Consider the following 14,605-nt stretch of genomic DNA (forward strand, 5'->3'; position numbering starts at 1 on the left):
CACACTGTCCCCATCCTTGTAATGCCACATACTGCCCCCTCCTTGTAATGCCACACACTGTCCTCCCCATTGTAATGTCACACACTCCCCCCCCATTGAAATGCCACACACTGTCCTCCCCATTGTAATGCCACACACTGCCCCCCCCCCATTGAAATGCCACACACTGCACCCCCCCCCCCCATTGTAATGCCGCACACTGTCCCCCACATTGCACCCCCTCCCCCCCACAGCAATCAAATAAATGTTAAAAAAACACTGGCTCCAACCTCACTATAAAATTTAAGTTCCCCTCTCACCATCGGAGCAGTGAAGAGCAGCATTCCATCCCGACATTGGAGCAGTGAGCAGAGCACCACGGAGCAGCACTAGGCGGGTGGGAAGGTGATGTCACATGGCGTGCGTGACCTATGAGTCATGCCGCGTCAGCATACAGTAGGTCATGGCCCAAGCCGCGGAAGAGCTTTTTGGTACCGAAGCCCAACGCAGTGACTGCTGCAGCTGGCATTGGGGTGGTAGGCATCACTGGTGGGCGGGCGGCGGCCCATCTGACAACCGCTTGCGGCACAGCGGTTAAAAAACGCTGCTGTAGGGGCTTGGGGGAATTGGGAGTATGTGCATTTTTAGTTTTGAACAAATAGTACCTCTTTCACACTGCACATAAGTACAACAATTTTAACACAGCGGGCAATCAGACACAAACTGCGCTTGCGTATGCACCGCAATGCGCAGGTGCGTCACACGGCTACAAAGCGGATCGCCGCTCAGCGATGGGTTTGTGCGACCGTTTTCTGGGAGTGTTTAGAAAAACGCAGGCGTGTCCAAGCATTTGCAGGGAGGTTTCCTGACGTCAGTTCTGGTCCCGGACAGGCTGATGTGATCGCAGCGGCTGAGTATGTCCTGGGCTGCGCAGAGACTGCACAAAATCTATTTCTGCAGCTCACTACACATGCGATCGCACACTTGCACAGCTAAAATACACTCCCCCTGTATGCGGCGACTATCCGTTCGCAGGGCTGCAAAAATCGCTGCCCAGTGATCAGGTCTGAATGACCCCCTTAGAACAATGGAGAGGGTGTGCAATTAGCCAAATATTGGGCACACATATACACACAAATACTGTATATCCCATGCAGTGAACAAAACAGATGCATAAGTACCATTAGCAGATCTTGCCACGGGCAAGCAGGACTTTTGCCCGGGGCGCCGCCATCCGAATGGGGGCCGCACCATGGCAAGATCCGCTACTGTTTGGCAGTGCCCCCTGCTGTGTTCCCCCCTGTGAAGGGAACTAGACGCTACCCGTCTAGTTTCCCTTTGTGGAGAGGACCTTTGCTGTGCGGTGCGCGATTACATCATCGCGCACCGCACAGCATTGTGGGACTGGCACAGATGCTAGGGGTCATAATTGACCTCTAGTGTCTATCTATGCTGTGCTATGGGAGAGATGTCATGACTACTGTACAGGGGGCACAAATGGGAGCACAACTCTACAGGGGGGTGTAACTGACCACGCCCCTGTATGAAGCCATGCCCCTATTTTTCTGCCCCGGGGCGCCACAAGGGCTAGAACCGGCCCTGATAAGTACCTGTTAGTAGACATACTGTATAAATTGGCAGTGATTCATTTGTAGAGCAACATACGCACTAATGATAATGACTCAACCACTGATTCTGATTGGCTGGTTGCATCTTGAGCCATCCCATGGATACTATTACAATTATAAGCGTGGCTGCAGCGAGCTATTCACATTATATATTATACTGTACATGTTGCAATCAGTCCACTCACAAAAGCAAATTATTATTATTTTTTTCTAATTTAATGTTGTATTTGCAATTGTATTTAAAATATATATTTACATGGTGTGACTTGTTAATTGCTTGAGGTAAATAGGCATGTGTTGTTGGATTGTTTGTGATTCATTACCTTTCCTCTGTCTCCAGGTGTCACACCACCACCAAAGTGCACGGCTGGTAAAAGCTCTTTACGACTTCAAAGCCTTGGAGCCAGACGAACTCAGTTTCCATATCGGTGACGTCATTGAAGTGATTGACAGCTCTAATGACTCCTGGTGGCTGGGGAGGCTGGGAGAGAACACAGGGCTTTTCCCAACTAACTATGTAATGAGCATCAACCGGTGACAGCAGCCATTTATACAGGGACTGAGAAATTCCTCCCCAAAGGAACTGAAGTAAAGTGTCTCTCACTGGTTATTCAGCACTGAAATAGGCACATTCACCTAGCAACAAATACCTTAACATCTTGGGCCAGTGGATGAATTCCAGAGAAATACTGTATACCTGTGTACTCTGCTATGTATTTGGGAGGGAGGCCTTGTGTTTATAGAAATCTATTCTTTTTATACCTGTAGTATTAATATAATGCTGCCTGTTGTAATTCATTGGAATTTAAACGGTTTAAAGAAATACACACTTTTCATGGTTATTTCTTATTTGTTACTACTTGTCTGTTTTTATTATAAAATGTTTAACATAAAGGTTTGCTCAAAATCGATATTTTTCTATTTATTTTATACCACGTTCATACTGCTTTGAAAAATCCGGGTTATTGCACGTGAACGCGCAGTAATCCGGGTTTATGTGCAGTGTGAACGGGGGTCCTGACAAATTCTCGGGTCGCCTGACCCGGTATTTCAACCCGGGAATAAAGAAGGGTTATTCCCGGGGTCAATACCGGGTCAGGCGCAAGTGTGAACGGTGTTAAGTGTTCCCGGGCCGATATGATCTGGGACACTTCAACACTATTGGAGCAGGCGGTGCTTGTAGATCATCTGATCTCCAAGCGCCGCCCCCGCATGTGACCCGGTGACGTCATCGACACGGCAATATGCCGTGTCGGGGCCGCCAGTCTGAACGGGGTCTCAAGCGGGTTGCACCTGGGAAGGTCTCGTGCACGAGTCCCGGGTGCAACCCGCCAAAGGTCAGTGTGAACATGGTATTATTTGGTTCTGTATTTAAGTCATTATATAACACACTGATAACTAAAACTTAAATGTGAATGTATTTAGGGGGTTATTCAGGTTTGTTAGCAAACCAAAAAAGAACACTAATGGGAAAAACCATGTTACACTGCAGGTGGGGCATATGTAACATGTGCAGAGAGAGTTAGATTTGGGTGGATTATACTGTGTGCATGGTAAATACTGGCTGCTTTATTTCTACACTGCAATTTAGATTTCAGTTTGAACACACCCCACCCAAATCTAACTCTCTCTGCACATGTGACATCTGCCTCACCTGCAGTTCCACATGGTTTTGCCCATTAGTGTGTTTTTTTTAGTTTGCTAACATACCTGAATAACCCCCCCTAGAATTTAAGATTAACAGTGTGAGAACCAGGGGAACAGTGTTTCAAAGAATCAAACTTGCAATATTACCTAGATACTGTAGTCGCAATCATAAGGGAGCATACATGTACAGAAACAAGGGCCCTCATTCCGAGTCGTTCGCTCGGTATTTTTCATCGCATCGCAATGAAAATCCGCTTAGTACGCATGCGCAATATTCGCACTGCGACTGCGCCAAGTAATTTAACAATGAAGATAGTATTTTTACTCACGGCTTTTTCATCGCTCCGGCGATCGTAATGTGATTGACAGGAAATGGGTGTTACTGGGCGGAAACACGGCGTTTTATGGGCGTGTGGATGAAAACGCTACCGTTTCCGGAAAAAACGCAGGAGTGGCTGGAGAAACGGGGGAGTGTCTGAGCGAACGCTGGGTGTGTTTGTGACGTCAAACCAGGAACGACAAGCACTGAACTGATCGCACAGGCAGAGTAAGGTTGAAGTTACTCAGAAACTGCAAAGTAGTTTGTAATCGCAATATTGCGATTACATCGGTCGCAATTTTAAGAAGCTAAGATACACTCCCAGTAGGCGTAGGCTTAGCGTGTGTAACTCTGCTAAATTCGCCTTGCGACCGATCAACTCGGAATGAGGGCCAAGGTGACAAGCATGGATGAAGCAATGCGTCACTGGTCTCCAGTAACATGTGGGTAAGGGCCCAGTGATACAGCACAAGCCTCCCAGACTCTGCTCTTCTCTCATAAATGTAGAATGGGGTTTTTATGAACAAGAGGGCCAGTACATTCACAGTAGAGCCACTGAGGTTTGGTCATTGACCATCAATATACCATTTACCAATGGTGTGCATTAGTGGTGGAATTCCGATGGTGAATGATAGTTGGGTCCATGCATGCACAACTGCAGTCTGCATGTGCATAAAATTAAACCATAGATGATTCAACCATTGGTGGTTTCCAACTGAGGGTCTAAAAACATTGACCATCAATTGTAGAGCTGTCGATGGACAACCGTACATCCTTTCTCCTGTTCTGAGGAGTGGAACATGGGCTTCAACTGGTGACAGTGTGGAAGGCCTGAGTGATGAAGGGACTTCCCCTCCAGGCCCCATAGAAATCACAACTCCATAATTTGTATTAGCAAAGCATTTAACTAGTGTTTTGAATATATCATTTTCTTACATTATGGAAATAAGATGGCTTTATTCAGGATTATTTACCACCAATCAACACATAATGCCTTGTAATGTGAGATTATAATAATCAGTCTAAAGTTTTTTTCTTAATTAATTATGTGTAGAGCACATCAAGGGATCACATAAGAATTAGTGTGTTTTGCTAAGTACTCTAAAATAAATTGTGGTACAGCCAGTTGTCTTCAGATGTCACATAACTCACTGATTGGAACCCACATGTGTACAATACAAGTATTTTAAATGATATCAAGATAATTATACCTGTCTGTGAGCGATCCCATGGCTTTTTAGTGAATTTCCAACAAAACATTCTTCACATAGTATAAACTTATAACCAAATCTGAGAAATGATTATTATCCCCTTCGATGGTGAGGGTTTTCTGAGCTAAGGTCTTTTTTCGCCATGTGCACTCACCACATTCCAACACCAATATCACTGATTGTTTTTATGCAGCGCCCATTCATATTATACCTTCTGGGTTTTTTTTTCCCTTAGGTCCTTGGGGATACTGGGAATCCATTTAGTACCAATGGGTATAGACGGGTCCACTAGGAGCCTTGAGCACTTGAAGAATTTGATAGTGCGCGCTGGCTCCTCCCTCTATGCCCCTCCTACCAGACTCAGTTTAGAAAATGTACCCGGAGGAGCCGATCACGTCGCTGGAAGCTCCTGAAGAGTATTCTGCATTTATTTTTTTTGTTATTTTCAGGCAGGTCTGTATAGCACCAGCCTGCCTGCTTCATGGTACTTAGAGGGGGGGGGAACGGCCCAACCTCTTGAAGGGTTAATGGTCCCGTTCCCTGCTGACAGGACACTAGCTCCTGAGGGAACTATTCGCAAGCCCCACCACTGCGAGCGTACATTCCCGCAGCACGCCGCCACCCCTAACAGAGCCAGAAGATAGAAGAGTGATGAGTACTAAGCCGGCGTCCCGGTTAGCGGGTCGCCGGCCATTATGGCAGCATGAGGTTACGGAGACGCACAGCTTCTACATGGGGTGGCTGGATCTCCAGACTCAGTACACAGTGCAGATGCACTGCTTCTGAGGGAACGAACTGAGTCTAAGTACACTATGGGGGTGATTCCGAGTTGTTCGCTCGTTGCCGATATTTGCTATACTGCGATTAGTCGCTTACTGCGCATGCGCAAGGTTCGCAGAGTGCATGCGCTTAGTTATTTTACACAAAAGTTAGGTATTTTACTCACGGCATAACGAAGCTTTTTCATCGCTGTGGTGATCGTAGTGTGGTTGACAGGAAGTGGGTGTTTCTGGGCGGAAACTGGCCGTTTTATGGGAGTGTGCGGAAAAACGCAGGTGTTCGAGTTCCAAAACACGGGAGTGTCTGGAGAAACGGGGGAGTGGCTGGGCGAACGCTGGGTGTGTTTGTGACGTCAAACCAGGAACGAAAAGGACTGAGCTGGTCGCAATGGCTGAGTAAGTCTGGAGCTACTCAGAAACTGCGGGGTTATCGTTACGAGAAAATTAGCGAAGCTTTCGTTCGCAATTCTGCTATGCTAAGATACACTCCCAGTAGGCGGCGGCTTAGCGTGTGCAATGCTGCAAAAAGCAGCTAGCGAGCGAACAACTTGGAATCACCCCCTATGTGTGTACACAGTACCCAGACTGGAATTACAGACTTAAAAGGGTTCTGACTCCATTTTAGGCACTAAAATTACCTCATCCAGTATAAAAAAGCGGAAAGACCGCGCGCCATTGAAGGGGCGGATCCAACAGCTCACCAGCGCCATTTTCTCTCTGCAGTGGACACAGTCGCTGACTGACAGGGACGCGCAGCTCCTTCGGAGAGACTCTAGATTTTCTCAGCGGTACCAGGTGGTCATAGCAGGGGAGGAGTGCTAACTAGTGTACAGAGTCCCCAATTTGGGTACTTAGTCTGCGACCCGGCTAAACTTGGCATTAGCAATAAGGGTGCTGTGTGCTGGCTCCAGACTATCTCTGTGTCTCTCTTGAAGGGCTCTTTGTGAGTTAATTGTGCATTTAACCTGTTTGTGTGTGAGCGTGTGTGTGTGTGTGTGTGTGTGTGTGTGTGTGTGTGTGTGTGTGCTCTGTCACTGTCACACTCTGTCAGACAAAAAGTGCATTTCATGTAAGGCACAGTGTTCCTCTTCTTCAGGGGGTTCTCTGCAGTGTACTCAGTGCAGTGCACCCTCCCAGGCTAGCGGGGCAGAGCCAGCTTGGCTGGACTCCATTAGGGGAAGGATTTCCAATATTGCTACTAAATTGTCCCGCAATAAGTGCAATACTTAAGAAAATCGATGACTGAGTTTATGAACAGAGACTCAGCACCCAAACCAGCGTCTCAGTCCCCTACCATTTGTCCGCAAAAATGTCCTTTGGCCCATATCCTGCAGTCTGACTCTGATGATGAGGGGTCAGACATGGAGGATGGGGAGGTGTGGGGGAACAGGGAATAGTGGCTCTCATAGAAGCTATCAGAGAAGTTCTGCATATCCCTGATAAGGTGACAGAGGAGACTGAGGAATCTTATTTTAATATAAAAAATAAATCCTTAGCCACTTTTCCTGTGTCAAAGGAACTAAATACCCTGCTTGAAGAACCGTGGGTTAATCCTGATAGGAAATTTCAAATCCCTAAAAGGTTGATATCATCTTTTCCCTTTCCTCATGAGGATAGGAAAAAATGGGACAATCCACCGATAGTGGATGCGTCAGTGTCCAGGCTATCACGGAAGACTGTATTGCCTGTCCCGGGTACAGCCTCCCTAAAATAAACGGCTGATTGTAGCATTGAGAACACACTGAAATCTTTGTATTACACTGCTGGGAAGTCCCAGAGACCCACTATAGCATGTGGGTGGATTACTAAAGCTGTTGCCAAATGGTCGGGTAACCTAATTAAGGGGTTAGGTACCTTGCCACAGGGCGAGATTGTTTTACTCCTGCAACATATACAGGACCCTGCAAATTTTATGGTGGAAGCCATAAAAGAAATAGGCTTGCTTAATGCACGCACCACTGCTATGGCAGTGTCAGCACGCGAGGCTTATGGCTACACCAGTGGACTGCTGACGCGGACTCCAGAAAAGGCGTGGAAGGCCTACCCTTCACAGGAGAGGCCTTTATTTGGAGATGAACTAGACAAATGGATCTCTAAAGCTACTGCGGGTAAGTCCACGTATCTTCCTTCTGCAGCTCCCCCATCCAGGAAGGCCTACTCAGGACCTTATCTACAGTCCTTTAGGACTGCCAAGCTTAAGGGCAAAACCATAGGCTCTTCTACAGCCACCAGAGGCGCTAGAGGTAAACCACGAAAACCAGCAACTGCCTGTTTACAGGAACAGAGCTCAAGCTCTGCTTCCTCAAAGCCTTCAGCATGACGCTGGACCACGATGCCTGGAGGACTGGCAGGTGGGAGCCCGACTAAAATTTTTCAGTCACATCTGGACAACATCATGCCAGGATCCCTTGGTCATAGATCTTATTTCCCAGGGATAAAGACTGGAGTTTCAGGAGCTCCCACCTCACAGATTCTTCAAATCAGGCTTACCATGTCATGACTAAGGTTTTGTGAACCCGGTGCTAGCGAAGTCTGCGCGGGCGACTGGAGGACTACACGAATACCACCACTGACCTGGTTTGGAAGTGTTGTGGACTCGGGGTCTCTTCCGGTGACTGGGAAGAGGAACCGCGGCAGAGATGGCCGAATCCAGGTTCTCCTCATGCAGGATGAGGTCGGCAGACAGGAAGCACGTGTGGGCGCTGAAGGTCTCCTGAAAGACAGAACTGGAAAGGCGCTGATGAATCAGTGAAGAATAACAGGTACAACTGTGCTAAAGGGCACGGGGTGCTTGGAGACACTGAGGTGCTTGGAGACACTGAGGTGCTTGGAGACACTGAGGTACTTGGAGACACTGAGGTACTTGGAGACACTGAGGTACTTGGAGACACTGAGGTGCTGAGGTGCGTAGAGACACTGAGGTGCGTAGAGACACTGGTGTGCGTAGAGACACTGAGGTGCGTAGAGGCACTGAGGTGCGTGGAGGCACTGAGGTGATTGGAGGCACTGAGGTGCGTAGAGACACTGAGGTGCGTGGAGACACTGGGGTGCGTGGAGACACTGGGGTGCGTAGAGACACTGGGGTGCTGAGGCACGGAGGTGCTGGAAGCACGGAGATGCTGAGGCACGGAGGTGCTGGAAGCACGGAGATGCTGAGGCACGGAGGTGCTGAGGCACGGAGGCACGGAGGTGCTGGAAGCACGGAGGTACTGAGGCACGGAGGTGCTGAAAGCACGGAGGTGCTGAGGCACAGAGGTGCAGAGGCACGGAGGCACGGAGGTGCTGGAAGCACGGAGGTACTGAGGTACGGAGGTGCTGGAAGCACGGAGGTACTGAGGCACGGAGGTGCTGGAAGCACGGAGGTGCTGAGGCACGGAGGTGCAGAGGCACGGAGATGCTGAGGCACGGAGATGCTGAGGCACGGAGGTACTGAGGCACGGAGGTACTGAGGCACGGAGGTACTGATGCACGGAGGTGCTGAGGCACTGAGGCACGGAGATGCTGAGGTGCTGAGGCACGGAGATGCTGAGGTGCTGAGGCACGGAGGTGCTGGAAGCACGGAGGTACTGAGGCACAGAGATGCTGGAAGCACGGAGGTGCTGAGGCACGGAGATGCTGAGGCACGAAGATGCTGAGGCACGGAGATGCTGGAAGCACGGAGATGCTGAGGCACGAGGTACTGAGCCCTGGAGATCCCAACTACAACAGTAGTAAAACTGAAACACGACAGCTGTGGTTTTCAGTGGAGAACACGGAATTCAGTACTGTGCCTTTAAGACGAAACATTGCAGCTGTACCTTTACATTGAGACTCAGGGAAATGGTGAAATCAAATGGCAACACACAAATAAACCAAACGGTAACAAGGGAACAGAGTTTCCACAGGAACTTAGGTACAAAGGTTACCTTTAGGGAGCTCAGCTTAAGACCCACACAAGGCTGTATGTGACACAAGGAACTGGCCCAGATTCCAACTCAGCCTCCTGATTTATACCTCCTGGTCCTTGATGATTGGTGGGCAGGATTAGGTGATGTCACTGTCATGTGACTACTCTAGCCAAGGCTGTGATGTAGAATGAGGCCTAGCAGGCCAAGAGAACACTGAAGCCTGGACTTCTGCAAAACACAGGATGCTTGCTTTTAGATTACTGAATTCAGCCTCACACAGGAGATCACCACAGGTGGAGCTGATTACCTCTCAGGCAGAGAACTCAGGAAAACTCATAGTGCTGACAAGCTGTTTAACTCCGTGAGTGAAAAGACACAGGATCCAGGACAGATGGCAGGGGTAAGTCACCAAATATAAACCTACAGTCAGGATTGTGACAGTATCCCCCTCTTCAAGGGTGGACTCCGGACACCCATCTTGAATCTTAGAGGAACTTGATGAATAACTTGTACACAAAGCTTCTAAAAAGTGGAAACCAGAGGGTCCAGAACAAAACTTAAGCTGGATTCTTTAGAAGTCTTCCTGATCTTCATCTTCAGAACAGGTAGACCATCCATCATAGACAAGACTGGAATTTCCTTCATCCGAAAGGACTGAGGAATAAACTGTAGAAGGTTCCTCTCCTCGTTTTGTAGTGCGAGAAGATTGTGCTTTCGAAGCTAGCACTCCACTGAGGCTTAAATTAAATCTTGTTCTATAACGAGGACTTTTCATACAGAGACCTGTAGAGCTTTTTGGTGATTCTGGAACCTCTTCATGCATTGAAGCATAACAGGAAGGAACAGCACCTCCCAGGAAAGGAGTAGCATCATAAACTGGATCAAATTCAGAGTCTGAGTCCAAGTCTAACGGAAAATACGAATCTCCTTTAGATACACAGTTTGAAAATGACCTAGAAGTGCACTGTAACTTTAAATTCTTTGGTGGAGAACTTAGTATTGAGCTAGGAGAGACTCCTACATGACCAACCTGAATGGTCGGATTCCTACGGAAGGAGATACTTGGACTATCTTTGGCAGGCTTAGAGGATGAAACTGAAGAAAGCTTTGGCTGGACGAGTAGGACTGGATTGGATCCGAGGATACTTGAATTGGCTGGAGCCAAAGGAGACGGACCAGGCTGGTCCTGGAGTATTGCTGGACCGGCTGTAACCGGGACGGACTGACCAGGCAGAACCTGGAGTATTGCTGGACCGGCTGGAACCGGGACGGACTGACCAGGCGGAGCCTGGAGTATTGCTGGACCGTCTGGAACCGGGACGGACTGACCAGGCAGGGCCTGGAGTATTGCTGGACCGGCTGGAACCGGGATGGGCTGAGCCCTTTCTTCACAGGGCTGGGCTGAGGCAAGAGCCCCCACTTCATGGGGCTGGGCTGAGGCAAGAGCCCCCTCTTCACGGGGCTGGGCTGAGGCAAGAGCCCCCTCTTCACGGGGCTGGGCTGAGGCAAGAGCCCCCTCTTCACGGGGCTGGGCAGCACTCTGTAGAATCTCTGGCTGGGCAGCACTCTGTAGAATCTCTGGCTGGGCAGCACTCTGTAGAATCTCTGGCTGGGCAGCACTCTGTAGACTCTCTGGCTGGGCAGCACTCTGAAGACTCTCTGGCTGGGCAGCACTCTGAAGACTCTCTGGCTGGGCAGCACTCTGAAGACTCTCTGGCTGGGCAGCACTCTGAAGACTCTCTGGCTGGGCAGCACTCTGAAGACTCTCTGGCTGGGCAGCACTCTGAAGACTCTCTGGGGCTGGACGCTCTGAAGACGCCCCTCCTGGGGCTGGACGCTCTGAAGACGCCCCTCCTGGGGCTGGACGCTCTGAAGACGCCCCTCCTGGGGCTGGACACTCTGAAGACGCCCCTCCTGGGGCTGGACACTCTGAAGACGCCCCTCCTGGGGCTGGACACTCTGAAGACGCCCCTCCTGGGGCTGTGGACACGGACTCCTCTGTGACTGTAAATGGCTTGAACATTCTTCTCTGGACACCCAACTTGGGATAAGGTCTTTTAACCACCGGACCCCAGTCATAAATTTGAGTCTCTCTCAGAAGAGTAGCCTTCTTGATACCCCCGTCAGCAGCAGAAGGATCGGATACTGTGGATGACTTGTAGACATGAGCACTATGATACTGAGATTTGTCACTATTACCTGGCTTGCGAAGAATGCAGTCTTTAACAAAATGACCAGAATTTCCACAGTAAAGACAGAGATGTAGCTCCTTACGCCGCTGACGTTCAGCTTCAGAGAGCTTGGGCCGTGGATAGCTCTGATGAAAAACTTTCCCTTGCGCAGAGGAAGAGACTCTATTAACTGGATGGGCCAAAACAGGATCAACAACGTTGGTAGTATTCCTGTGGAGATCAGGCATCACAGAGAGAATACTAGGCAAAAGTTCTTGTAACTGTAGTAACATCTGGTAGAAAATCTGCAGTTGGTCAGGAGTCTTAGAGCAGAAGGTCAGAGAATCTCTGGAGAAAGAATTCCGCTGCAGACACTGTGCCAATTGATGCTGAGTCGACTCCAGACCTTCCAAGCGTCCTGCAATATTGCTTAGGAGGTCCTGCGTCAGACAAACACTTTCGGCCGGGTCCATGTGGCCAGTTCCTACTGTCATGACTAAGGTTTTGTGAACCCGGTGCTAGCGAAGTCTGCGCGGGCGACTGGAGGACTACACGAATACCACCACTGACCTGGTTTGGAAGTGTTGTGGACTCGGGGTCTCTTCCGGTGACTGGGAAGAGGAACCGCGGCAGAGATGGCCGAATCCAGGTTCTCCTCATGCAGGATGAGGTCGGCAGACAGGAAGCACGTGTGGGCGCTGAAGGTCTCCTGAAAGACAGAACTGGAAAGGCGCTGATGAATCAGTGAAGAATAACAGGTACAACTGTGCTAAAGGGCACGGGGTGCTTGGGGACACTGAGATGCTTGGAGACACTGAGGTGCTTGGAGACACTGAGGTGCTTGGAGACACTGAGGTGCTTGGAGACACTGAGGTACTTGGAGACACTGAGGTACTTGGAGACACTGAGGTACTTGGAGACACTGAGGTACTTGGAGACACTGAGGTGCTTGGAGACACTGAGGTGCTTGGAGACACTGAGGTGCTTGGAGACACTGAGGTGCTTGGAGACACTGAGGTACTTGGAGACACTGAGGTACTTGGAGACACTGAGGTGCGTAGAGGCACTGAGGTGCGTAGAGGCACTGAGGTGCGTAGAGACACTGGTGTGCGTAGAGACACTGAGGTGCGTAGAGGCACTGAGGTGCGTAGAGGCACTGAGGTGCGTGGAGGCACTGAGGTGATTGGAGGCACTGAGGTGCGTAGAGACACTGAGGTGCGTGGAGACACTGGGGTGCGTGGAGACACTGGGGTGCTGAGGCACGGAGGTGCTGGAAGCACGGAGATGCTGAGGCACGGAGGTGCTGGAAGCACGGAGATGCTGAGGCACGGAGGTGCTGAGGCACGGAGGTGCTGGAAGCACGGAGGTACTGAGGCACGGAGGTGCTGAAAGCACGGAGGTGCTGAGGCACAGAGGTGCAGAGGCACGGAGGCACGGAGGTGCTGGAAGCACGGAGGTACTGAGGCACGGAGGTGCTGGAAGCACTGAGGTACTGAGGCACGGAGGTGCTGAGGCACGGAGGTGCAGAGGCACGGAGGTGCAGAGGCACGGAGGTGCAGAGGCACGGAGATGCTGAGGCACGGAGGTACTGAGGCACGGAGGTACTGAGGCACGGAGGTACTGATGCACGGAGGTACTGATGCACGGAGGTGCTGAGGCACTGAGGCACGGAGATGCTGAGGTGCTGAGGCACGGAGATGCTGAGTCACGGAGATACTGAGGTGCTGGAAGCACGGAGGTGCTGAGGCACGGAGGTACTGAGGCACAGAGATGCTGGAAGCACGGAGGTGCTGAGGCACGGAGATGCTGGAAGCACGGAGATGCTGGAAGCACGGAGATGCTGAGGCACGAGGTACTGAGCCCTGGAGATCCCAACTACAACAGTAGTAAAACTGAAACACGACAGCTGTGGTTTTCAGTGGAGAACACGGAATTCAGTACTGTGCCTTTAAGACGAAACATTGCAGCTGTACCTTTACATTGAGACTCAGGGAAATGGTGAAATCAAATGGCAACACACAAATAAACCAAACGGTAACAAGGGAACAGAGTTTCCACAGGAACTTAGGTACAAAGGTTACCTTTAGGGAGCTCAGCTTAAGACCCACACAAGGCTGTATGTGACACAAGGAACTGGCCCAGATTCCAACTCAGCCTCCTGATTTATACCTCCTGGTCCTTGATGATTGGTGGGCAGGATTAGGTGATGTCACTGTCATGTGACTACTCTAGCCAAGGCTGTGATGTAGAATGAGGCCTAGCAGGCCAAGAGAACACTGAAGCCTGGACTTCTGCAAAACACAGGATGCTTGCTTTTAGATTACTGAATTCAGCCTCACACAGGAGATCACCACAGGTGGAGCTGATTACCTCTCAGGCAGAGAACTCAGGAAAACTCATAGTGCTGACAAGCTGTTTAACTCCGTGAGTGAAAAGACACAGGATCCAGGACAGATGGCAGGGGTAAGTCACCAAATATAAACCTACAGTCAGGATTGTGACATACCAGTTTCACAAGAAGCAAACATAACCTTACAGGACACCATTCAAAAACTGGTACAGACTCAGGTCATTGTTCCAGTTCCACCTCATCTGCAAAGCAAGGGATATTATTCCAACTTGTTTGTAGTACCGAAACTGGACAGTTCGGTAAGACCGATTTTGAACCTCAAGTCATTGAACCCGTACTTACAAGTGTTCAAATTCAAGATGGAGTCTCTGAGAGCGGTGATCTCAGATCTGGAGGATGGGGAATTCCTAGTGTCTCTGGATATCAAGGATGCATACCTTCACATTCCGATCTGGCCGCCTCATCAGGCTTATCGATGGTTTGCACTCCAGGACTGCCACTACCGGTTCCAGGCCCTGCCATTTGGTCTCTCCATGGCATCAAGAGTGTTCACCAAGGTGATGGCAGAGATGATGTTTCTACTCTGCAAACAGGAAGTGAACATAATTCCATACCTGGGCAATCTTCTAATAAA

At 49.9% G+C, this 14,605-nt stretch overlaps 1 protein-coding gene across 2 annotated transcripts in view; it reads left to right on the plus strand.

Moving 5' to 3' along the window:
- The window catches only part of GRAP2 (GRB2 related adaptor protein 2), a 412,159-nt gene extending 409,727 nt beyond the window's left edge, over nucleotides 1-2,432 (plus strand). For both annotated transcript variants that reach the window (XM_063940721.1, XM_063940722.1), the window contains one exon: nucleotides 1,948-2,432. In XM_063940721.1, coding sequence (XP_063796791.1) covers nucleotides 1,948-2,145 — 198 coding nt within the window. In that variant the 3' untranslated portion in view covers nucleotides 2,146-2,432. The remainder of the gene's footprint in view (nucleotides 1-1,947) is intronic.
- The last annotated feature ends 12,173 nt before the right edge of the window (nucleotides 2,433-14,605 follow it).

Source organism: Pseudophryne corroboree, chromosome 9 (assembly GCF_028390025.1).
Source record: "Pseudophryne corroboree isolate aPseCor3 chromosome 9, aPseCor3.hap2, whole genome shotgun sequence".
Classification (NCBI taxonomy): Eukaryota; Metazoa; Chordata; class Amphibia; order Anura; family Myobatrachidae; genus Pseudophryne; species Pseudophryne corroboree.